This window comes from Buceros rhinoceros, unplaced genomic scaffold (genome assembly GCF_000710305.1).
Source record: "Buceros rhinoceros silvestris isolate BGI_N320 unplaced genomic scaffold, ASM71030v1 scaffold4284, whole genome shotgun sequence".
Taxonomy (NCBI): domain Eukaryota; kingdom Metazoa; phylum Chordata; class Aves; order Bucerotiformes; family Bucerotidae; genus Buceros; species Buceros rhinoceros.
This window is the reverse complement of record NW_010408703.1, coordinates 18,014-43,508: the sequence shown is the minus strand read 5'-3', so window position 1 is coordinate 43,508 and position 25,495 is coordinate 18,014. Positions and strand designations below refer to the sequence as shown.

The 25,495-nt window shown below is 35.7% G+C and overlaps 1 protein-coding gene across 1 annotated transcript in view; it reads left to right on the top strand.

The window, feature by feature from the left end:
- Positions 1 to 24,995, top strand: part of CNTLN (centlein, centrosomal protein) — a gene marked incomplete at both ends in the record, with an annotated part of 114,803 nt that extends 89,808 nt beyond the window's left edge. The window contains 6 exons of the mRNA XM_010134950.1: positions 10,113 to 10,162; positions 15,107 to 15,198; positions 17,928 to 18,448; positions 20,930 to 21,104; positions 24,027 to 24,117; positions 24,772 to 24,995. Coding sequence (XP_010133252.1) covers positions 10,113 to 10,162; positions 15,107 to 15,198; positions 17,928 to 18,448; positions 20,930 to 21,104; positions 24,027 to 24,117; positions 24,772 to 24,995 — 1,153 coding nt within the window. The remainder of the gene's footprint in view (positions 1 to 10,112; positions 10,163 to 15,106; positions 15,199 to 17,927; positions 18,449 to 20,929; positions 21,105 to 24,026; positions 24,118 to 24,771) is intronic.
- Positions 24,996 to 25,495: the final 500 nt, after the last annotated feature.

Below are 25,495 nucleotides of genomic sequence, written 5' to 3'. Positions count from 1 at the left end.
CTAGGAAATTTTGTTCTAGCAGGAAGGTGTATTTTGCAAAAGCCCTGCTTGTATGCAGATGGTATGAGCATTTTGCCTATTCTAGTAACTTGATAAGTAAGCAACTGTTACAGAGAATTTCTTGCTGATGCCTAGCTATAATCTAAAAGAAATCGGAAGTAATTCCTCTGGCAAAACTAATTCTATGTCATAGGTTTTTATTAAGCTACCTCTTCCTATATTCCACATGGGTGCGTATTACTGAAAAAATAGCTAAATAATGAAAGTAATCAAAAGTATTCTACTGCCATAAAATAGAATTCAGAATATTGTGTGATACTGGATACTAAAATTGTGAGTCAAGGTCAGTACCTTCAAAAATGTATGTAATACCAACGTAAACTATTAGCTGGATAGTCTTGATCTCTCTTGACATCTTACTGTCCTTGTTGTAATATTGCCAGTTGACACTGTGGCAATCATAGCTGGAGGATAGAAGTGAAGCTTTGGTACTTAAAACAGGATGCTCTGTGCTTTTCTACTCCTCTTCCTGCCTTTTATATCTATATATATATGTTACCAGCAAGAAGAATTACTTTCATTTAGTTATTGGTAATAAACAAGCCACTTTGAGGCTGATCTTGGGATGTGAAGATGAAGCCATGATTCTACTTCTGACCTGCCATTTTAGAAGATACTGACAATCTTGGAGAAAGTAGCAGTAGATTCTGCTAATCTAGGGTGCTGATTCCTGCAATTCAAGGAGACTCAATGGCTTCTCTTGGCTAGGAAGGAGTTGGAAGTTGTTCCATATAATCTAGAGTGTCTAAGGTTGCTGCTGGCCTGGATTGTTTCTTGTCAACAGTGTAAACATTAAAAGTATTTTGTAGTAATTTTTATTATCAGGAGGTCTCTCTGGGTTTTCAGCTTGGTTTGAAACCAGATAAGAAAATGCATATTGTTGAGAAAAAATTACTGAAGAGATACAATCAATTTCTACCAGATACACTTAACAAGCAGCATAACCTCTCTCTGCAGAAGGCTCAAGGCAGTTTCAGGTCTGCATGAAGATGAAAAGCGGTATACCACTTTGGAAACTTTCTGTAGCTTTAAGGCACTTTTCTCCCATCTGACGGGCTATCATTCAAATTTAGCAAAGCTGCTAGAGGATGCAACATTTAGATATAAATAGGAGCAAAGTTTGCAAAAACAGTCTTTTTTTCCTCCCTATTTAAGAGGTTGTCCTGATCAGGAAGGTTCTGCGGGAACTGCATACATATTTAAAATAAGGTTTTCTGTTAATCTAACAGATAAAGGATTGGCATATTTGTTCTTAAAATTAGAAATAACAGTCATGTAAATCACTCATAGTTATTTAACTTTTATTATCAGCAATTCGATAGGGTGTTACAGTTAATTTTTCAGTTATACTGTCTTCTGTAGAATTTGAGAAACCTTGGCTGTAAACTAACCAGGACTGAAAAGGCTCCTTTGTTCTTTGCCATGTTTTGAACACATTTTATACCTTTTCAGCTTAAAAAAAACAAACAAAACTGATTGAAGTGAACTTGTGTATCTAGATTACAGTCCAAATGATAATTACAATTTCAACATTGCGAGCTTTTAGCAGTGGCTCGCTGTGTTAGCATTACTATTGCAGATAGGAGTTTAGACATTGAGTTTAATGAAACTTAATAAAGTTTAGCTGAGTGGTTACTTTCTTTTCATCTGGATTGCTGATAGGTATTCCTAGTAATGAATCTCCTTTGCCTGAGGTTGTTCATGTGTACAGCTAGAAGGTGTTTTTTGCAAATTTTCAGAGACATTTCTGAACAGGTTTTTTATTGCTTTTAAAACACGCTGAAATTTAGTTTGGATTTATTTCTATTTTTAGTTTTTTCATCAATTTATTAATAATTAAGACTGTATTTACAGAATTCTGCTTTTTCAACACCTTGCAAGGTTTCACCTACTCTGTGTATCAATATAAAAGATCGTGTAAGTTCTCAGAATATTTCAGACAATGTGATAAACATTTGCGCAAAGGTCAGGTCTGCTATCTCTCTATTGCTTTAAACTGTATCTTAGGAACTTTCCTTTTAAAAAGTGAATTAAATAGTAGAATAAATACATATCATGAATGTGATAGAGACTGTAAAATGCAGTAGTTGTAGCCTTTGACTTTGTCAAGAGAAAAGGTGCGAAGATGTGAATTTATCAATTTATACTCACACAGAAGTTTGTTTGTCTTCCTCTTGACCTGCATATTTCCTTTGTATTCAAATCCCATCATTTGTCCATGAATTATGGTTCAAAGGTCTGTTTTCTCTGAGTCTACAGAGCAAATGTTTTTTCCAAAGAAAAGTTTTAATTATGATTGCCATAGACTTTCTCTTGAGTTCTGCATTGCTTTTGGTACTCAATTTAGAACCTTATTCACTTCTGTTGTCTAAGTTAGGTTTTTCCATAGGCCTCTTGTTTGTTTTCTTTTTCTCTCCTGGTTTGTCAGCCTTAACTTGCAGGACTTCAGAGTTTCTCCTTGTCCATTCCTTACTCTTTTGTTGTTGTTGTTATGTTGCATACTCTTTGCTTAGCTGCACTTTGATACCCACATATATCATATTGCTCCTTTTGTACAGGAGTATCCTCTCTAAATGAACTTCAGTTTCTAGCTGCTCTTTGTACAAATGGAGCTTAAAACCTGTTTTCTTGTAAAATGCTTAGAACGCTGAGGTTTTATAATTGTGTAATGGATGTAATAGTGAGACTGTATTTATGAGTTCCTGGCTGAAATAACAGACAAACTGAAATACAACCATAGAATTTAAAAAATCAGTTTTAGAAAGGCAGAAAGTAGTTTTCCTTGAAAAATTCTGTATATGCTATGTATTTTATTTGCTTGCTCAAGCAAAAGCATAGTTAGCATGAAAAAGAGAACTAGAAAGACCTTGCTCATCAACTGATATATTGTCATTAGAAGACTTGTGAAAAGTGTGAGCTGAAGGCATCCTTCATGTTCTGTGTTTCTGCTTTAAAAAGCGGTTGACTGTTTCCAAATTTTTGTAGATTTGTTCTTCTGATTTTAAATGTAAAATATGCAGTTAATTATTCTGTTTAAGTCAAGCTCGTAGTTCTATGTAATTGTAAAATGTGAAATTTGTGAGGCAGTCCTAAAATAAGTTGCTAGAAGCGCAGTTCAATGGAGTTTAACATAAGGCATCTAAAATATAGTAGGCACTCAGAAGTGCCTGCTCTTGAAACATCTTCAACTCCCAGAATTTCTACTGTCAAAAGATTTACAACGGAAGTACTAACACTCAAGAATTTCTTTTCAATATCTGTGCCTCAAGACTACAATCAACTAGAGACACTTTACACAGAAACTACCTTTGTGCTGTACACGTCTTCAAAGATTCCATTTCTCATCTTCGGTTTGTGTCTGGAGTCTTTCAGGTTACATAAACATAATGCTCTTTGCTCAGCATTTCCTAAATCAAACAAGTTTTCAATGCACAGAGAAATCCCCGTTCAGTTAGGAACAAGACATGGCACATTTTTTATTTCCATTGTTTGATGTGTTAATTGAAACTGAACAATGCAAAAAAAATGATGCACTAAATCCGGTGAGCATATGCTTAAGATAATTACAGCAAATCTCAGCTTCACCTGCTAAAATAGTGTCGGAAGCTCTAACTCACAGTATCTGAACTTTGAGAGGGCTGTTCTGACTCTCTAGTTTCAGCAGATCAGTATTTTGCATTATCATACTCAGAGCTTATTTTTGATCAAGTTGGAGGATTGCAGAGGCAATCCTTTCACCCTCCTTAAGAGAGGGAAGCATCTTATGTCACTAGATTCCATGTTACTGGATCGCAGGTCTCTCTACCTAATCTGCTTTGTAAAAGAGCAGAACATAGATCATTTAAAAGACTGGTGGGACAGGTATAATGTGTTAAAGGCAATCCCACATTCGGGGAAAAAACACACCCAGGTATATATCTTCAGGCCCACTTCAAATATTTTTGGAGAGGGAGGGAGAGACACTAAGGGAAATAATGGTGTAAATTAAAGGCCGGAAAGCAGCTATCTCCTCTCAACCGTGCTTCTTGTGACTTAGTTTCAGGTTGAATGATTTCTTTCAGTGTTGCACTATACTTCAGTAGTTTTCTATGACTTCTTCATGAATTCCTGGGAGTCCCTTCTGGCTCCTTAGAAAGTTCTTACTTGACTCTTCTTTGATGATGCTTCCAACTGATTATTTTAACTAGTGCTTGGGGAAAGTAGCAATATAGACTCCACAAAGAACTGTGCTCGAGTAAGACTATGTAACACTCTATCCTCAGTTTTTCCTCGGTTTTTTGCCTTGAAATGTAAAAGTACTTAGGAGTAACAGTAAAAAAAAATTGAACTTCACACAGTTGTGATAAAAAGCCACAATTACTTGTACATTCATTTTTCACGTTCTGATTTTGTATAATGAATGTTACATGTATCAAGTCTATACAGATTATGTATTTTTATTTTTCCCTCTTAGCATTATATTTTCCATAGAATTTCTGTTGTAAAGAAAGTGTGAGGATTTTGTTGTATTACCTTCTTTTTTTTTTTTCTAGAAAGATAAGATTGAACAGAAATCGGTATAGGATTTGTTCCCAAATGAGTTACTTAGAAATTTACTTAGTGCCCAACATGTTGGTCTACAGTGGCCCAGTCTGTGCGTTGAGAACTTATCAAGTTTGTGAACTGAAGATTGTCAGGCTTCAGTAATTAGAAAAAAATGAAAGAAGCCAACTAACTAACTAGTTAGGATAGGATAGGACAGGATAGGACAGGATGAGAGTAATTGATTCAAAAAGGGAGGCTGTACCTGTATAATCTTCCACAGATTAAAAAAAAAAAACAAAACCTCAGGTTGCACGTAGCAGTCTCGTCATTTGAATGCAGTTATTCAATTTGGTTTAGTGTGACATGTCTGATTATCTACATATAAGACATGTTTTGTATGTGCTGCTGCAAAAACATAAATCTTGGAAAGGACAACATCCTGTTTGCCAGGAGGAATCTAGTCACTTAAATGAGACCATGGATGAGATGAAAACTTCTGTCTAGCTGAAGTGACAATGTCCTATTGCACCAAGAATGCTCCTGCAGTAAAGGGACTCTTTTTAAGGATAGGAGGAAGTGGGTGTTGGTAGTGGGAGATTATAAGAAGGTAACAAAAGCTGTTTTAGAATTGTCAGCAGTCAATGACTGGCAAATTAAGCAACATAATGAGCAAAAGAATAAGGAAATAACTTATTTCTCTGCTAGAAGCCCCAAACGTATGCAGAGCTTGAGTACTTGGCATCAAATGACAATCCTGACGCACTAGGCATCTCAGTGACCTGGATGAAGGAGGGTGATCTTAGAGTACAGTGTTGTCCAAGTACTAGCTTTGCTAGTAGGAATGACTAGGAATGACAGAGTAGGATTAGCTGGTCAGAGAGTGGTGCTGCATTAAAAGAATTATTTAAGTGTAATATTGGACAGCTGTTACAGAAAAAGGGAGTACTGTGTAATGCTTTTGGAAGTACTGTATTTTAATAATGAACAAGCAGCAGTGAGATTGTACTGACGATCTTTTCACCAGGATGCTGACAGTGATGCAGAAATGCAAAGCAAGATTTGTTGAGTTGTGAATGGGAGGCTGAAATCATGGAAAGTTTTGACTACCCTGCATCATTATCTTGCCAAGATAAGATACAGAGATACAAATTTTGTGTGGAATGAGTAACTTTTCTAGAACAATAATCTTAGAAACCAAGAGGAAGATTGCTGTTTTGGATTTCATTTTCAGTGGTATACAGATCTTAGTTCAGGAAGCATTAGAGCCTCTCTGTAAGAGTTACCTCAATGCAATACGAACTACAGAATTGGGCATCTTGGAAGGAATGTTTGGAAACCGTCTTGTCCAACCTGCTGTTCAAAGCAGTGGCAGTTTAAAAAGGTTGCTTAGGATGTTGTCAAGTTTTGACAGAGACCAAGGATGGAGATTTTGGAACCTTTCAGGGCAACTGTTCCAGGGTCTGACCAGCCTAATGAACAATTTCTTTTTATATCTAGTTGAAATTTGGTGTGTTTTAACTTGTGTCCATTGGTTCACATACCATCAGCTGTACTTCTCTGGGAAAAGTCAGACTCCATCTTTTTGACACAATTGCATTAGGTAGACAGCAATAAAGTCTTCTCTTCTCCTAGGGCTGAAAAAACCCAGGTCTTTCACTCTGTCATAACTCATGTGCCCAATTCTTGACTATCACGGTATGGCTTTGTTAGACTTAATCTAGTAGGTCAGTGACTTTCTTGGAGGAGTCTGAAACAAGACCCTACATGCAGTCTCAGAGGTGCTGAATAGAATCTGCTGACTGCACTCTTCCTCTACTGCTAGTGTCATGCCACAAAGGCATGACACTACGTAATGTTCAACTTGTTCCTCAGAAGGACCCATTTTCCTCAAAGCTGCTTTCTATCCAAGTGGTCTTCTACAATGTCCTGTTGCGAGAGGTTGTTCTGAGAGGACTTTGCTTTAGGTGAACTTTATGAAGTTCCCATTAGCTCGTTTTTTCCACCTGTGAAGTCTTTCTGAATAGTGGTCCAGCTCTCTAGTAGGGCTCCCTGAATTGTATATTATCTGTGAACTTGCTGAGAAGCACTCTAACTGATCTTTGAGGTTGTTTATAAAGACATTAAATAGTACTGACTCTGGTATGGATCCCTGAGGGATGCTTTTAGTTGCTAGCAGCCAGTTGGTCTCCTCATTACAGATCATCACCCTGTTAGCCTAACAGTCCATCCAATTTCCCAGCTGACTTACCTACTTTTCAATTCAGATCTCAACTATCTGGCAATAAGTAGGTAGGAGACTCTTAAATCCCTTGACAAATTCAAGGTATACACCATTACCTGCTCTCCCTTTATTCTTGTAGCCAGCTACATCCTTACAGAGGCCGTCAGGTTAGTAAAACAAGGGTTTGACTTGGAAAATCCATGCTAGCTGTTTCCAGTCACCTTGACTTCCAGGATGATTTGCTCTGTAACTTCCCTAGGAAAAGAGGTGAGGCCTGTGTTTCCCCATATCTCATTCTTTATGCAGATGGGTTTATGAAATGTTTCCCTCTTTTTTTTCTCTCTCTTTTATTTTTGTCAAGTAGTAGCAGAAGAGAGTGGGCCAAATCAGTTGGACTAGGGATATTCACTTGACAAAAACTGAGCCACATAAAAATGAAGCAACTAGTGAAAAAAACTCCAGCCCCCCAAACACTAGAACAAGCAGTACAGAAAGCCTGATAGAGATGGTTAAGAATAGGTCTGTAGCTACATCACAGCTGAAGTATGTGCTACAATTTAGAGAAAAAACCAGCAAAAACCCCCAAGCCAACCTGCATCCCAAAATAGTCTTAAAAAGCTCTCTGTAAATCCTCAGTGTGGAAGTTCTTGTGGTTCTCACAGCGAAAAGGTCGGCATTTAAAACTTAAACTCATTGATGAGAACAGGTAGGCCAATAAACAATGGCAGGACAAATGCAAGTAGAAAGTTGAGAAGATAAAAAAAGCTCTTGAAGAGAGTTTTTCTTCAAGTTTTTCTTCTGCTTAAGCTGTGATAGTAAACTTTTGCTTAAATAAAGTGAAAAAGAAGCCAGTTAATTGCTTTATGGTAACAATGTAAAAGAATACACTGGCTTTACAAGGCCATAAAAGAAAGCTCAGTGAGTATTTGTATCAGTTGTCCCTGCTGAAGATGCTAAGGAGATGCCAACAACTCGTGTTCTTTGTAGCAGATAGATCATACAATATTTTGGCTTGAAAGGGACCTTTAAAGGTTGTCTAGTCCAATCTCCCCTGCATTCAGCATGGACATCTTCAACTAGATCAGGCTGCCCATAGCACCATGGAGCCTGACTTTGAATGTTTCCAGGAATGGGGCATCTACCACCTCTCTGGGCAACCTGTTCCAGTGTTTCACCACTCTGATTTTAAACAATTTCTTCCTTATACCTAGTTTAAATCTCCCCTCTTTTAGTGTAAAACCATTACCTCTTGTCCTGCTAAAAAGATTATCCCTATCTTTCTTCTAGGCCTCCTTGAAGTATTGAAAGGCTACAGTAAAATCTCTCAGGCTGCATTATTGGTTTTCCAAAGGTCAAAGGTGTTAGATCTGTTTGAAGTAACTGTACAGCAATTAAGAGGTCAAGTAGGGAAGTGATTTGTTAATTTCTTGGTGTTAGTATCCTCAGACTCTGACGGGTATGAAGAAACTGCCATATGAAATTACTGAAGTGTAACATTATTGTAAGCAGTCACTGAGCCAGTGGACTGACAGGTTGTAACTCCCATTTACAAAATGGGCTCCAGAGGGAGCTGCAGACCAGTGAGCCTGACTGCTTCCATACTTGGGAAGGTGGCAGTCTTCTTTAGGGAAAAGAGGGGGCAAAAACAACCAACAAACCAAAATACAAAACAGAACAATGGAGAGGGACAGAGATCACTGAGCACACATGAACACAATTTTGTTGAGAAAACTTCATTGTGGCTCCTGTAAAGGGAAACCCTGCTTCATTAACCTGCTGGAATTGCAGAAAGGTAACAATAACTATATGGTAACAGTAATTTGATCTGTATTTTCCAGTTGCCTTTGACAAGCCTCCACATGAAAGGTTATAAAGAAATTCCATTCCTGTGGGATTGGAGGATAGGTCCTTTTAGCAAGAGGGAACCAGTTAAAGCAGAGCAAACAAAGGGTTGTGCTTACATGCCACTTTCAGGATGGAAAATTGAAATTGGGTTGCAGAAACTTAGGCTTGTGCTCTCTCTCGAGGAGCATCTGCTTTTGCCTCTTCTGGTACGGTGGCGCTGGTGACGGGTGGACTCACTGCTCCTTTTATGCAGTTGGGCATTTCTAGAATTCATGCAAGCCAGTCATTGAATTGTATGAGTTGGATCTTGTATTGCCCATTGTAATTTCTTGTCTAGGCTTGCCTGAAATATTTCCTGCATAGATATATCATAACTTAAGTTGGAGACTAGGTTTCACAGATAGCTCATTTGGAAGTGGTTCGGATATTCAGACTATAAACCTAACCCTTTACTTATATCATTTATTTACTTCTGCATGTCTTTTATCACCCTAGTAAAAATCTTTATATGAAAGTTAACTGTTCTTTTTAAATCCTGTACAATTATCATTGTATGCTTATCATTTAGTGTATAGGGAGTAGGAAATATGTATACATATGTGCGTGTAAACATGGTCATTCAACTTGTGTTTGTAAAGTTGAGAAAGAAGATAGGGGTTGATACAGGAAGCATGTCAAGTTGAACAGAGTATTTAATTACATAAACAGAGAATTTTTTTAAAGGGAACATTTTCCATTCAGTGCAAAAAGTTAAAATCCTTTTAGGAGTTAGGACAGTGTGGAGGTAAAGGCCACTGTATTCGAGAAATGTAGGACTGTAAAATAAATTAAGTGTGGATCTTACTGCTAAAATAGTGCACAACTATATAATTAAAGATTGTGTCAAAAAACACAAATATAAATGAAATATTTAAATTTATTTCTTTCATCCTAGCATTTCCCAATTTGACTTTGAAACTTTTGCAGTGCTGTTGTGACAACTTTATTTCTATGTAATTTTAATAAAACGTAACCCAGTAATTCAGGTATTCATGTACAGACCTTAGGTGGTTGATATTACAGAGTAATCTATGGTAGTAATAAAGTAGTAAATCAGGGCTGGAAAAGGGAGTAGAAATTTTGTTAATAAGTTTCTCAAAGAGTTGCTGGAAAAAGAGGAATGATAAGATACATCTTTACAACGTTGGCTGCTGGTTTCCCCGAGACCAAATGCTTAATGCCTTCCAACATTATGTCTGAATTTTGTAAATTCAGATTTATAAATTTTAATCATCTGTTTTATTTATGACTCCTTATATCTGAAGTATGCTAAATGTTGTTAAATTAGAACTAATTCCTGGGTGTTGACAACTTCTCCCTACTAATATATTGATGTAGCTTTTGTGTATTTTTTTAAAAATTATTTTAGTGTCTTCTGTGTGATTGTTCTGTGTTTCTTACTTTTTTCTTTCCTCTTTTTTAGACTGAATCTTGAAGAAGAATCAGATCAGATGAAAGTATACCAATCTCTGCGTAAGTTCACACTTCAGGAGTTTAACTAGGCTTAAAACAAAAAAGGGAAGTTGTAGTATTTTTATGTGTATGTATAGTCTATTAGAAATACTAATTTTAAGGTTATTTTCTCTACAAAGGTTAATTTCTTGAATGTGTATTTTGTAAGCATAAGGCCATACATATTGTTGTTTTAAAGCATTTTTACCCTTAATTCTACATATGCCTATAAAATTGATAATTTTTATGTAGAGATATGCACTAATATGTTTGCAACATATGTGTATATACTACATATAAAATTAATTTTTTAATGTTTAAGATATCTAGCATATGTGTATAAATATGTGTCAAATCTAAAACACATTTACAGGTTAAAGAAGCTTTCTGCAGAATCTGAAATAACTTCTGCAGTATTGAAATACAGTGATACAGAAAATTTCATAAACATTCAGACTTCTATTTTAATACTAATCTCACAAAGTATGTGAATGTGAAAGTAAAAGTGGTGGATCTTCTACAAGAATTGATCGTTAATATCTTCTTATATATCTCTACAATCTTTACAGTAGTTGATGGTTCCAATTGCCTCTCCATCATTCCTCTGACTCTCTGTATTGTTTGCTGTTCCTGAAAAGTCTGGGAGAGGTATTCAAGATTGCATAGCTGCAGTCCAGCTAGGTGTCACATCCATTGTGAATTCTTTATGTTCACTATTGTGCAAAGGAAGGTAGTTGGAGACTCAGAGAAGTCTTCTTAGCAATAAAGCCTTACCATTCTTTATCCCAATTTTCTGCTGGTGGATGTTCTCTCCTTTTTTTTTAATTTTTTTTTTTTGCGATGATATTGGCCACTTGAATGAAACAAAGATTTTTTTATTTCCTTTATTTCAAATTTGTTTTATAGCATCTGTAAAACTTAAGTGGAAATATCCAGCTGCTGAAGACTGAAAGTTACTGTTTTCTTTCATGTTACTTCTTATGTGTTACTTTCATAGCCCCAGGTAGAGCTGAAGGGAACTAGTGAAAGTTTCAAATACTGGCTTTAAAAATCACTTCTTTGTTTTTCCCAATTTAGTCAGTCTTCGCACAGAGAGAAGTAGAAAGGTGACCAGCAGTGAGGAGTTGAGGGCCCCCTGAGCAATAACCATGCCTTTCCAAAAAACCAGTCAGATCCCTGAAAGTGCTAGCCCTTGACATGTTTATGCTTTAACAATTAGTCTTTTGCTCCTTCTTCTTTCATTATCTTTTCAGATTAAAGCATATCCTTTTTCATGAGTGAGGGGGTGGATACACGCTTCTGGTCTGGTTATTGGTATAATATTGTTGTTATATTGGAACTGAGAAAAAGTTAAAATACTAGTGAGATGTGTTAGGCAAATTGTATTTGCCTTTTCCAGCATTTGTGGTTATAGGTATCATTTAGATGGACATGAAATTTTGGGTAGGATTCAAAATCAAGTGCAGAGATACCTATAAAGCAACACTTGTTGATAGCACTGAGTTGATGGCAGCTGTTTCTAAGCTTATACCAAGGGAAGTATAAAAAAAAACAGTTTCTCACTCTGTAGAAAATAATTTCCTTGTTGTTCCCCTTGTAAATCCTAGGGTATTGCAGTATGGTGGACTCTTTTATCAATTACTTGAAATTTTCTAGAAGACCACACCATAACTACTGAAGTTGGTTGTCCTTGAGCATAAATGAGTGCATGTGAGGAATGCTTGCTCATGCATGAAGTGCACACACCCTCTGCTATAAAATGAGTATTAAATGTCTTCCTCTTCCCAAATAAAAGTACAACCTTAGGTCTGTTGTCTGTATTTTCCTAAGAGTCCAAACTTGGAGAGGTCTAAATACACTTTGTTCACAGCCTTACTAAGTATGTTTTCTTTTCTAAAAGGAAACCTTACATGAATTTACTGAGCTTATCAGTGATGTTGGAAGTCACTTTCACCTTAAGAGGTACTTACTTCCATCAGATATCCCAACATCAAGGGTTAAATTCTGAAAAAAGTGGCTGAGCTTTTCTGTATTGAAAACGATAGGATCTATTCTCATGCTTGATTAGATACCAGTTGTGTTTGTCAGAAGGAAGTACTGGATAGCTTTGTTGCTCTTCCATAACAGTTTTCAGACCATGCTGGTCAAAAGGTCAGGGGCAAAGGAAACTCTGCTGCTGCCGTTCCTAATTTCTTTCCATTCTGATTCAGTTGTCCAAAGTGTCTCTTTCACCATTGCCAATTATTTTCTAGTCTACATCAAATCCAAATTCACTATTCATTCTATTCATGTCATCATTTGTGTATGAATGTAAAGAATGAATTGGCAGGTACTCATCCCATTTCCTCCAGAAGCAGAAAAGTGGGTCCATCTAATCATATTCAGAAAAATATCAAGTGCTTTATTAAAAGAAGATAAACTGCTGTCCATCCCTCCCACCCCTCCCCACCCCCCATTCCTTTAAGGAGGTAGTTTGAAAGCTTCTTTCATTATGAGGCTTCTTACTGTACCATGACCCCAGCTCGTCAGAATGGCATTCCCTTTTAGACGTCACAGTGTTTTTTCCCCACTGGCTGTTTAAGGCTTAGCCCATCTTTAGGAGCATGGGTGGCTGCCACTGGAGTCAGTTACACAGTGGCTTTCTGCATGGCAGCACCTCCTATCTGTCAGGGGAATCCTTCACCTGGAGGCAAAAATCCTTCACCTTTACTGGAGGCAAAAATGTAATTCTTTTGATGGTTCTTATAGGTACTCTGTAAGTGACTAATACACAGCTGTTGTTTTAAACCTGATCCTTTTTTCTTTGTGTAAGAAGGCTTTCTGTGAATACTAGTAGTGAATTGAGTGTCATAGTTCAAGTACCATTTTGGCAATAGTGTTAAACTAACTCATCATCAGATTTGGTGACTATTAATTAGGCATTAGAGTACTACATTCTAAAGCTGGCTGTTAACTGTTTTCTCGGTGGAATGTAAGTATACTTCTGTAAGACCAGAAATTGGTGGAGTTTGTGACTTGTGGGTCTATTCCTTCAGGGAGAACTTGGTATTTTTTTATGTAGGAATATGATGAGTAGAGCATATGTCTTGCTGAGTAGACTGGTATGATGAATCTTCCTGCTCTCGTAGACAGACAGTTATAGGCAATGCTTTTTCATTGCCTCCCTAACCAATTCCTGAGAACAATTACATAACAATTAGAGGGAGGAGAGTAGAAGGGACTGAACAGAACATTTGTTTTCTGCTCAATAGAAAAGGTTAGGCATCAATGACCTTTGGCTCTTCTCTATGTTGCTTGTGACTTCTGTGGTAGTACTGAACATGTGAGCTCTTTTCTATCTATTTTGCAATAGTATCCTTTGTTCCCTGCGTAGAATATGTTTATTTATAGAGTTTTAAATTGTATTTTAATACATCCACATAATAAACATAACTCTTTGTGTGCTTTGATCAGTTTCTTTGACTAGGGGAAATCATTTTCTTTTCAGGGGAGTACAGTAAATGCTGATATAAAAGCTGCAGCAGACATTCAAATGAGTGAATATTTAGAAAAAGATGAAAAGCATGTTCATATTATCTTTGTGTGTTACTTAAAGAATGTTGTAAATGTATGCAGTACCACTGTGCTGGGGGACTGTAGTCTGAAATAACATGGGAACTAACATATTAATATCAAGGTAAAGGTACATATTCCCCAGATGCATAGTTTTACCTTTTTCAGCTTTTATTATCTTTAGAATAGTGTTCCATTTATTTCATGAATACAGAAGTATTAATTGGCCATGACATGTTCCAAAGACAAAAGAAAGGTCTAATTCACTCTAACAAACTTGTTAGTCACTGTTTATATCAAGAGGATTATGAATCTACAGAGAGTAACACTGTTTTCTTCTATATTTGCTTTGTTTGTAAATCAAAAGTTTTTAAGTGACCTGCAGTGTCTGCTTGTAGTTTGGAATGATAGTTCCTAGAGCACACCTCCACCGTGTAGCACAGATTTTTATCCCTTAAGATTAATTTTTTACTTTATTTTGGGTTGAAGAGGGGCAAGAAGAGAAATGCGACTATTATGGTGGCTTTACAGCGTGCAGATTTTTTGTTCTTTAATGTATTATTTCATATTCTAAGAAAAAGTCTTTCTGAGGTGTGTAATTGCTCATTTGTCTGAGCAGTGGGCAATTTCTGCTAAGCTCTTGGTTCAAATCTAAACAGAATATGTTTTATTTCTGATTTACTGTACATATTAGTACTTCTAAACTTTTTGTTAACATTCTTATCTATGATTAGATCTAATTTTTAACTAGTCTTTTTTGTGGTATTTTTAGTACCGAAAGTGCACAGCTGTCTCAGAATGATGCTCAAAGTCACATTCATGCTTATTAGTTGTATCATTTTCTAATTGCTATGAATTCACAGTATTACAATGGAATTATTTGTGTGTTTTATCTGGTGGAGTACATGATCTTTCACTTAACAAAAAAAGCGGTTTAAAGTTTTCATCCATCCTAATTCTGTTACTGTTTGCTTTGTTCACCAATCACTCTGATCCTCCTAGCAGGGGACAAGGCCTAGAGAACAAAACTGGTAGTGACTGTGTAGATAAAAAGGCAATGAATTCTGCTTTTAAGGCATAGAGGGAATAGTCTATAAAAGAATAAAAATCGAATGAAAGTACAGCGTCTTTAACCTGCAGATCTATTGTATCTTTGAAAAGCTTGTAGTATGAAAAAAAACATACTGTGATGCTACAAAGATTCATAATTATGTGACAGAACACTTTGAAAAGAGGTCACTCTTTAGAAACTGACCAAAAGGCTTGTCAAGAAAATAGACTACAGTATAAATAATTGCAGAATTGAAGAAAGCATTTCCTTAAAATGTGTAGGTGTTGTTCTAGTGAAATGCTAGGAGTCACAATGTATTTTATTTATTCTCTGATAGAGATGTGTTGTTTATTTTCTGATAGAGCCACTTTTTAAACTTCATGAAGATGATGGGGTCAAGAACAGTACTCCAAAGAGGAATATGAAAGAAGCTTCACATAACATGTTACAGAAGGTAAGGCACCAACCCCAGAAAACAGATTAAATTTTAATATAAGAATCATATATATGTGTCAGCACTCATGAATTTAGACCACAATTTTCCTTTCATAGTTAAAAAAATACAGATTTCAAAAATTGAAATTAATTCTAGTGGAGTAGCTGTGAATGTGAATTATCTAAGTTGGAAGTAACATATGCTTAGCATTTTACTGCTTTAAAGTTCAGAAGCCTTAATTTCTTTTGCTGAGTATTTAACTTTACATGACATCAGGTGTTAATCTCCAAAGAGCTCTTGCTACAGAAAAAAACTGATGCATAGTGGTGATAAATCCACCTTTCGTTGTATTTAAATTTTAGCACAACATTGCATATGCAAATATTTTCTACGTATGTGAATTTATAACTCTTTTCACAATATAGTACTGTACACATTTAGTGTTCTTTGGCTTAGCAAATATGATGAGTATTTAATCGTTACTGCTGAACATTCTACATGTTTTACCTCATACGGTAACAAGATGTTCTTAACTAGTTGCTATTTGTATTGATATTTGTAATATATACAAGTAGTTTAGTATGTTAACAGGTGTTCACTTAAGGGGGCTCACTTGTATTTTACCATATGCTTTTTTTGCTGCAAAAGAAAAGCATCCTTCAAACCGTATCATGCCTTTTGTTGTCATTTGGCAAAGCAATATTTATTGAATTACTTATAAATCTTTAAAAGCATGCTTAAATCGAATAAACGCAAATCTGTAACTTTGAATGTCGGTTCAGGTATGTCTGTTTATTTTTTATTTGTGAATTAACTTGTAGGAAAGATGGTAATTTACAGCAGATGATGTGATTGCATATACTTGTAACACTTGCCATATGGTCAGGCAATGAAGGCTGTCATCTCGTTATTACTGAATGACAAACATCATGTTAAAATAATAACACACAGAATAGAAAGTGCTCACATTCATTTACCTTAAGGTAGAGTGAGTAATTGAAATAATATGAATGCTACCATCTGAAATGTCACACAGTTTATGCTCACTTATCATCTATATTTCAGAACTTTAATTTTGTTTGCCAGGTACTACGTAATTTTTACCTCTGTGGATATACAGAGTTACGATGGTACATTAGGGATAGTTGTAGAAGGCATTGGTTGTTTCCTTCCAGCTGTCGTACATGACTTCAAGTGCTAGTGAGGATGAAAAGAACTGAGAAAATAATAGGCAGAAACTCAGTTTAGAAAGGTGATTGAACTTATCATTGGAGAGGAAAGTACAAATCATTATTTTAATCATAAACCTTGGTTGCATTGAAGCATTGTGAAAAATCTCTTTTATTTCTAATTTCACCCAATAACTTTAAGTAGCCATAAGGCGATGTATCGTCATTGTGGTAGTGCTATGAATTTCCATAAAGAAAGGTAGCAATGGATGCGTGTTACAAGTTTGCTATCAAACTTGGAAATTCAATATGAAATTCTTAAATGTATATGAAGTTTGAGCAGGTCTTGGCCTAATTTACTCTGTACATTAAGACTTCTCGTTTATCTGAATCAGTGTGTAGTACCCACTCTGTGTATCATTCCATAAGCTTTAAAATAATTTAAATGCTTTGGGAAAACATCCTTGCAAAACTGTAGAGATTTTATTGATAAATACTATGGTTTCAGTATTTTCAATATCAAAGCACGTTTTGGTATTTCACACTACATACTACTGTATTGCTACACGCTGGTCGTATTGGCCAGTATTTTATGAGGTGAGTAGCTGGAGTTGGCCCTGTGCATTTTCCTATTGCTCCTCCAAAAACAGTCTTTTCTTGCCACATCCAGAAAAATCTAGGTCACCCATCACTTCCTCTAGTGAAAGAGTGGGGATGGATCTTGTATAAAACCAACCAAAAATATTTATCCAAAATGACCAGGTGGTTACTGAGCTTCTGGGGAAATCTCCCAGATCAGATGTTAAATTTTAGTATCTGCTAGAATTAAAACTGCCCCTTATTTCTGGAAGTTGCGGGGTTTGGTTGTAACTTTAAGCAGATATTCCAGAAGAGAATTGAGAACCAGTGTATTGTTCATGGCCTTGAATATGTGTAAACCTCAAAGGACTTTACAAACAAAGCAAGTGCACCACATATTGATAGAATATGCTTTTCAAAACTCTCTAAGAATTTTGTAAAGTAACATCATTGCAATAGAATAGATTTTCCATTGTGCTGAATAGAAAATGTATTTCAGCCTTCATATTTTTTGGGTGTTCAGCTTCCGATATGCCTTCCTATTATTTGTTTGAGGTTTTTTTAGAAGATCAAATTAATATTTAATTTGTGTATTTACAATACTTGAAAGAACTTGTTGATTTATATAGCTAGTGCAAAATTGTCTGTATTTCAAAATATTTTTCCTTCAGAAAATGATTTTTTTTAATTCGGTTAGTACATATAACCAAATCAGTAATGATCTCAAAATGCATCAGGAAGGTTCATTAACATAGTTAAACTTCTGTGTCACTTTGCTTGGAATTTTAACTTCTTTTACCATCTGCCATTTGTTCAACAGCTGTATTATTGCAGGTAAAATGTTTCATCTGCACTACATTAGAATTGTTTTTAAATTAAGGACTATAGATTGTCCTTGTGTTTAATATTATTGTCACATGATAGATACATTTGAAAATACAGGGTTTTTTTCTACTAGATAGCCTGAAATACTATGAATGATGAAATTACTTTTGTTAGGTACAACAACTGGAAAGAAGATTCATAGCCATTGAAGGGGAATTAAAGAAACAGAGAGAAACAAATAAAGACTTACTGAAGGAAAAAAATTGTTTGAAAGAATCTTTAAAAGTGCAAAAGGATGATGCAGATGCAAGAGAAAGAGAGCTGAAAATGGTACTTGAGAGGATTTGTGAAATAAAAAAAGATAAAGCAGAACTTCGGTTAATGATTGATGAGCAGGAAAAAGAAGCTGCCTCTTTGAAGAGGCAAGTGGCAGAAGCTAACAGATTGAGAAATGAAAATGAAGATTTGCTGAGTCAAGTGCAGGAGATGAAGTGTTTGCTGGATGAAGCCAAAGCAGTGGCAACCTCTGGGCAATGTAATTGCAAGATAACAGGCACCAAGGTTAAATTAAAAACAGCCAAGAAAAAGAGCTCTTTGGGACAGCATGGAGCTTTTCTCAAACAGTCCATCAAGGTTATGAGTAATGTATTTGAGAACTTCAGTAAGGACGGCTGGGAGGATGTGAGTGAAAGCAGGTACGGCTCTCATTAACTTAGCCCTGTAGAGGGGACACTGTGCATATGTAAAGTACTAGCAAATGGAGATTGAATTTCAACTACTGTTGATTTGGTATTCAAAAAAAATACTGTCAGATCCTTTGAAATATCTTGGGAGGTCTTGTTCTGAGCTTATTGACTGAAATTTGCATGCAAAATTAGCCACAACTGCATGAGTATTTGAATAGGTGCCAGGAAACCCAAAAGAAGGCAATGCTTGATTTCTTCCAGTGATGCTATTTTCATGCAGTCATGAGGCTTGAAATTGACAGTTTGGCAGGTTGATTTAATTTGCTGGCCCTTTGCATATTCACCACTGACAGCTAAGGATTCCCAGGCAAGCCTACTAAGTCAGTTTAGTTATCTTGTGACATGCCGACCCGGGAGGAGAAACATTTTTTCCCCTTAATTTAGTTAGATAAATTTTGAATGACCCATTTCAGCTTGCTAGCAGATGTCTACAAGCTGTTTAACATCCTTTAAATTAAGAACTATCCACACTAATTATTTCATGTATGTTTTATGCACAGTCATTGTACTAACTTTAATTGAATGATGGTTAAAGATCAATTCTTTAAAGGTAGCTGTTACTCCATACAGTCCCACTCATGAGGCACAAGGCTCTCAGAAAAAGCTTCATAAACATTTAGAATTTCTTCTGCTTCTATTTGTCCATGCATACTTGAGGAGGCAGCAGTAAGCCACGACGTAAATGAGTAGCACATCATGTCTTTCAATACTTTGTCCTAAGAGAAGAAATATAGAGAAGGTGACAAAAGAGTAAAGAAAGTGCAATCATCTTCATAGACTTCATGTTGGCTTTATATGTCCGTATATGGAGCAAAACCTTGGAAAATGAAGCCTTTCTGCTGCTTCTCCCCATGCAAAATAGGGGGTTCCTTATCCTGAGAAAGTAAATTAAGAACCGTGCAATTTGTCAGTTGCTATCATGAATGTAAAGCTTGTTTGTTTTTCTGTTTTATTTTACAGATCTGATTTTACAGAACACATACTTTTTTTTCTGTTGCAATTAGAGAGCTTTTTATTTAATTTATCATGTTTTGCTTTTTAAGAACAATATTGAGCAAACAAATTGTCACTGCAATTTGAGTTTAAAGTGGAAGCTAAATGTATGGTTTTAGTTATCATGGCTACCTATAATTGCTACTTCCAAACATTTTATATGTATCAGGTTAGGGAATTCTTATTGTAGAATAGTGAACATTTTTGGATCATGATTCAATGTGTCATTCTCAACAAGTAAGGGAAATATTTTCATTTAGTTCCCTCTTCTATTTATTAATAAATACTGTTGTTTTCACTAATAGCTGCCTCTGAGTTTCTAGATTTAAGCCTTCCATTTTCTAAACAGAACATTGTTTGAAAGCATTCAGTGAGAGAAACATGCATGTAATTAGAACATCTCTGTGCTACTGCAGCGGCTTCAAACTATTACCTCAACTTCTATTCTTATGAGTCAGTAAGACAAACTAATGTGGCAGGACAGGTTTTGGAAAGTATAAGCATGTTTCTGTATAAACTCTCCTCTTCAATTTGAGGCCTTTTCTCTGTTTCTCTAAACAACTGATTTTTATGATGGTTCAACTTAATTTGAACTCAGTTGTGTCTTTTTTCAATGTCTTGGTTTAAAAAGTAACAAATAAAAATTACCTTCTGGCAAGGAATTCCTGGTTGCACAAGTGATGCTGAATAGCCACTGACAGTATAGAAAATAAAGTATCCAAGACTTCATATTTAAAGATAGACTTCACCAAATATGTGGAAACAAATTATAATCTGGGATAAGACACTGGAAAACTGGAAATTAAGAGCACATTGATTGCAAGTTTAAGGGAAAAAATTAAGTAGAACGGAAGTTTCGGGTCTTATTTCCTTGCATGGCAGGCAATTTGAGTAGAAGGACTACCAAGCATATAGAATTTAAAAGCACTCCGAAGAGGTGCTAAGCAGAGATTTCACTGAAGTGTGATTTCTGGGTTTTTCTTGGTCAACACTAATAATAAAGTTCAATCGAAGTGAAACTTTATTTAGTGAAGTATTGTGCACTTGTTTGTTTTGTTATCAAATGTGAAAATGAAGGAAAGTAGAAACTTAGGATACCTTTGTGAGCCATTCACAGACTGGAAGTACTATCAAATAGATTTTCATGTATGTCACTTCTGTAGCCTTAACAAAAGTAGTCCTTTAAGAAGCAGTTGAAGTCTCAGTCCTCCATGCATTGTAAAGTGAGATTCCATTTGACGCAGTAGAACTTGATAAGAAAGTTACAGAGATTTCTTCTGTATCGTATTTGTAAACATCTGCTGAATGAGTCAACTTAGTACTATTTGTATTTTATATTAGTTTATCTTCTTTTCTTGTATGTGTTATTTTTTATTGGCTGTTTGGAACTTTAAACTTTAGCTTGATTTTGTTTTGTTTCCCTAAATGTGTTGTTAGTGACTCTGAAATACCAACTTCTGAAAATTTGAAAACAGTGATTATGAAGACAGTGCAAAACATTGATCCACTGCCATATAGGAGTAAACAACAGGGAAAAAAGCAAATACGATACAGTCAAAAGCCCTGCAACATTGTTCATTCAGAAGGCAAAAACCAGCAATATAACAAAAAGGTATATAGTAAAACTTGTTTTGTTCTCCTGTGCAGAGTGTTAAAAAGTTTAATGGTTGATATTATCATTGCTGTACCCCTCATAATTAATTTGACTCTTGATGTAAACTGAAAAGAAAATTTGCTTCCAGATATTCAATGGGTAGTTTCATTGTCATTTAGAATATTTTCTGAATCATTAGTCTGCAAAAGTGTTTGAAGGGTGTGTCAGGAGTGCAAAAGCTGATTAAAAAATGTAGAGCTGCTGTAAGCTACTTCTGCTGTCTCACAGTCCAGACAAAGAATGCCACATACAACCCATTAAACTTTGTCTTAATCAGAAAAACCATACAGAAAAGGATAACCTAACCCATAACAAGGAAACGAGCAACATTTCCTCTTCCCCTCTTGCAAAAAGGTGTGCTGACTAACCAAGCCTGAATACATCTCAGTTAATTTAGTGCACACGGAAAGAGTTGTCACCATCTTGGAAAGATGCTTTTGGCTCTTATCTCTGGTCAGAAGATTCTGTCTAGAGAAAAGTGTGGTTTTAGCTGCTTCTTAGCCCATTTACATTAATTGTCTGGGATTTGAACTCCTTGTCTCATTCCTGACATATATGTGCTGTTTTCTCACAGAAGGCGGCCAGCTGGTAGTTTCCCAGGTCTTTAGAGGCTCCATACAATCTGTAGCAGATGACTCATTTTTGGACTTCTGAACATTGTTTAATACTTTCTTCCCCCTGTGTTTGCCCAAATAAATCACTTTGTGGAATTTAAAACACTAGCAGATATTGTTGTTTCTTAGTTCAGAAACAGAATACTGAAACACTGAACAACTTGCTGCTGTTAGAAAACTAATTTGAAATTCTGATATTATATGGTGATAAAATGAGTATGAAAACAGATTACATTTTCTTAGTTTCCAACATGAGAAAGCAAATACAAGCACTCTGATCTCATTATATAATCTTGATTTTGTGTGTTTCCATCAAAAGATCTATTTTTCTGACAGAAAAGCTGAAAAGGGGGAAATTTTTCTGCAACCATCTATTGCTATAGAATACACAGTATGAGCCAGGTGCAGACGATAAATGTGAAAAACTGACAGCGTGTGCTACTCCAGTTGTCTCCTGCCGCTCCTAAGTGAGGTTATACATTGCAGGGAATCCAGGAGGCTCTGGTCTCTTTTGCTGGGTAGTGTAGGCACAGCCAGTTCCTCTCCTGTTTGTTTATTTTGCATTTGCTCTCTGTTTCTACTGGGAAGGGCAAACACAGATAAATTCTGATACACATATGTAACAGACTGGTGGAATTGGAGCATAGACAGCATCCCAAGAGCCTTAAGCAGGTAAATATGCTTCAGCAGACGTCTACTTGCAGGAAAAGCACCTGAAAACATGGTTTGTGAGTACGGAAAATAGTGCTGCAAAAGGTTGAGTATTGACAGTTTAGAACACCAGTTTTAACAGAAATCTTAAATCCCTCCTGAGGATCTAGCTGGGTCATGGTATTCTCATATAAAGAGAGGCTAGAGAAATCTCTCAAGTCCTGAGCCATGCCTGAGGTTAGAGATGAGATCATTTATGACACAAGGACTTTCTCAGTTTTGCCTCACATGGTATAAATATGTAATACCCTGTGCAATATCAGGAGAGTTATGGGCACTTTCTTACAACTCATGCATTTATGAGAGTTGTGGAGATCTCAATCTTTTTGCTGCAGGCATGAATCTTTTGCTCATCATCTGCTGAGAGCTCAGTTCTCTGTTACATATTATCACCATTTCAGACTAGCATCAGTCATCCAATTACATGACTTCAGTGTTTCTAGGATCATCTGGTCATACTGATAGGAACTTAGTACTGGTTTCCACTGTTGACTTTGAGACATGGAATAAAATAATTAAGGGACTACTCAGAGGAAAGAGACCTACAAGAGCTTGACCTCCTTTGTTTTAGATTGGTTTGACTATAATCTGAAAAGCTGTCACTTATATTTCTTTTTTCCTAGAGTATACTACTTCCTTGTCCTTCAAATTCTGCGGTGATTTTAGAAATCTAGAATTCATGGCTAAGCTATCCTGCCATATCAGTAATTTGTTCAGTGCAGTTAATGGATAATGTATTGCAATTTACTCTTTTTAAATTTGAACGGCTATTTTTGTTACGAATATTTACAGAAATATGTTGCATGATGTCACATAGAAGTTGCAGTCTGAGGACTCTAAAAATTGGATAAATGTTGCAGAATTCTAGAACAGGAGTATTTCAAAATACACCAAACATTTAAGAGCTGGGAAAATAGTATTTTGATTTTGGAGTAAGTGATGCTCTGGCCATTTTCATTTTATGTATTGCAAGCAGCATTATTTTTCAGCCTCTGTTTCTGTCATTGAACATTTGATAGGTTTTTCAAATCAGATATTTAAAAGGTATGCAGCTGACTTTTTTTAAATCATGTACAAACAAGCATCGTATTTGCATGTTCATATATATTCATACTCAGTACCTAATCTGATCTTCCTCTTTCTGACATACTAAGACCACTATTCCTTTTTAATTTCTGTTCAGTATCCTGAAGAATGGGGTATTGTAAGCTTTCAGATAATACACAACATCTTTTTTCCCTATGTATAGATCCACATTTTGTCTAAAAAAATGTAAGCATTAACAGACATTTCATTTTTCTCTGGGATTCTTTGGAAAGGGTTATGATTTACCTTTAAAAGTTCACTATTTCTTCTGCTTTTGATAGGGAAGACAGAAAATTGTGCTCTTTGCTGGCTGATGTGGTAAGATTGATTTTCAAATTAAAATTCATTAGAATTTTGTGTCTTATTTGAAGTAATTTTTGTTTCAATTCAAACTGGAAAACTTTGGGGTGTTGTGGTTGGTGTGCCTTCACGAATAGTTGCTAGCTTTGTGCTTCTGTTTTTTATTTAGGACTATTCACAGAATAAAGACCTAGGAAAGTTACATTCCAAGAGGAGGAAGAGCTGTTTTATGATATCTTATCCATCAATTCTAATCAAAGGTAGGAATACGGGGGGGTTTTCGTCAATTTTGTAAGAAAGATTGACAAAGCATTCCTAACTGATGTTCCAAAACCTCTTTGGTATTACACAAACCCACTTACATACTCATGTAGGATTTGCTTTTTTAAATTTGTGTGAGTATATTTTCAGAGATTTAGCTCATTATTTAAAAGTGAAATTTCATAGGAAGAGAGACTCTCTAACAGCATCCTTTCACACAGTTAAAATTTACTCCTTTTTTTACTAAGTACCACCTATTGAATATTCTGACTAAAATAAGGCTTTTCACTAACTCTTGTTCTTCTTTGCCCCTTGTAGCCAATTCAGCCAATGAAATAAAATTAAATGTACTTTGGCTTTTAAAAAAGCCTTGACCTTATTGACCTTTGAGCTTAAAAAAATCTATTAACAAGACACTAAAGCCTGTATTTCTGGTAATACCGATCAGAAACTTGAGACAAATTTAATTTCTGAGTCATTGTTCATTTTGTAGTGTTGGCATTTCAGAAGCAGATAAACATAGAGCAGTATAGTTTAAGTAAATTAATTTGACATCACAGGCCAGAACATTATTTTGAAGAGTCAAAGAAAAATCAGAAATCATCTTATATATGATGATCTGTTGGTTTAGTAACATGCCATTTTATGTTCAGTGAACAGAACAAAAGGGAGGAAAACCATTGTCCAGAAACTGAGCCACCGTGTTACTCTACTGCAGGAAAGAATTAAGTCATTGCAGCAGCAGATAGTTGTTTTACAGAATGAAAAGAAGACAGCAGTGTCTTCTGTGAAGGGATTTAAAGAAACCAATGAAAAACTAACAACTCAGCTACATTTGGCTGATCAGAGACTTCAAAATAGTAAGCTGACGATAGAGGTAAAGTTCTTTCCATTATGTTGTCTTACAGTATTCAGCTTACTTCTGTTGTAATTATGTGAAATTTTGATAATGTTTTTGTCTATTAATCTATTCCGATTAGAATTATGAAATATAATATATTAGCATGCTTTATATGAGATTCTGAATGAGATATTATGTACAAATGTTACTGATTTATCTTTGTATCTACCCAATTCATTAACCCTTTTGAAAAATTAAGTGGTCTTCATGCTGACATTGTACCATCTTTCAAATGGCTTGAAGGAAGTTTCACTTTCAGCCTGTGGACTGAGAACATTCCTGAGAGTCTAGTCAGTCCACATGAGCTAGCACCCATTCCTCTGTGAAGAACGGGCAGTTTGGAGAAACCTTCTGTCTCTATATGCTCTAAGCGTGGAGTGCTCAAGGCAACTGGGATTTCTTCCAAAGGGTCCTCAGAGCAGTTCCATACGTATTTAATCCCATCTCTCTCTGTCAAGGTGGAAAGGTAGAGAACA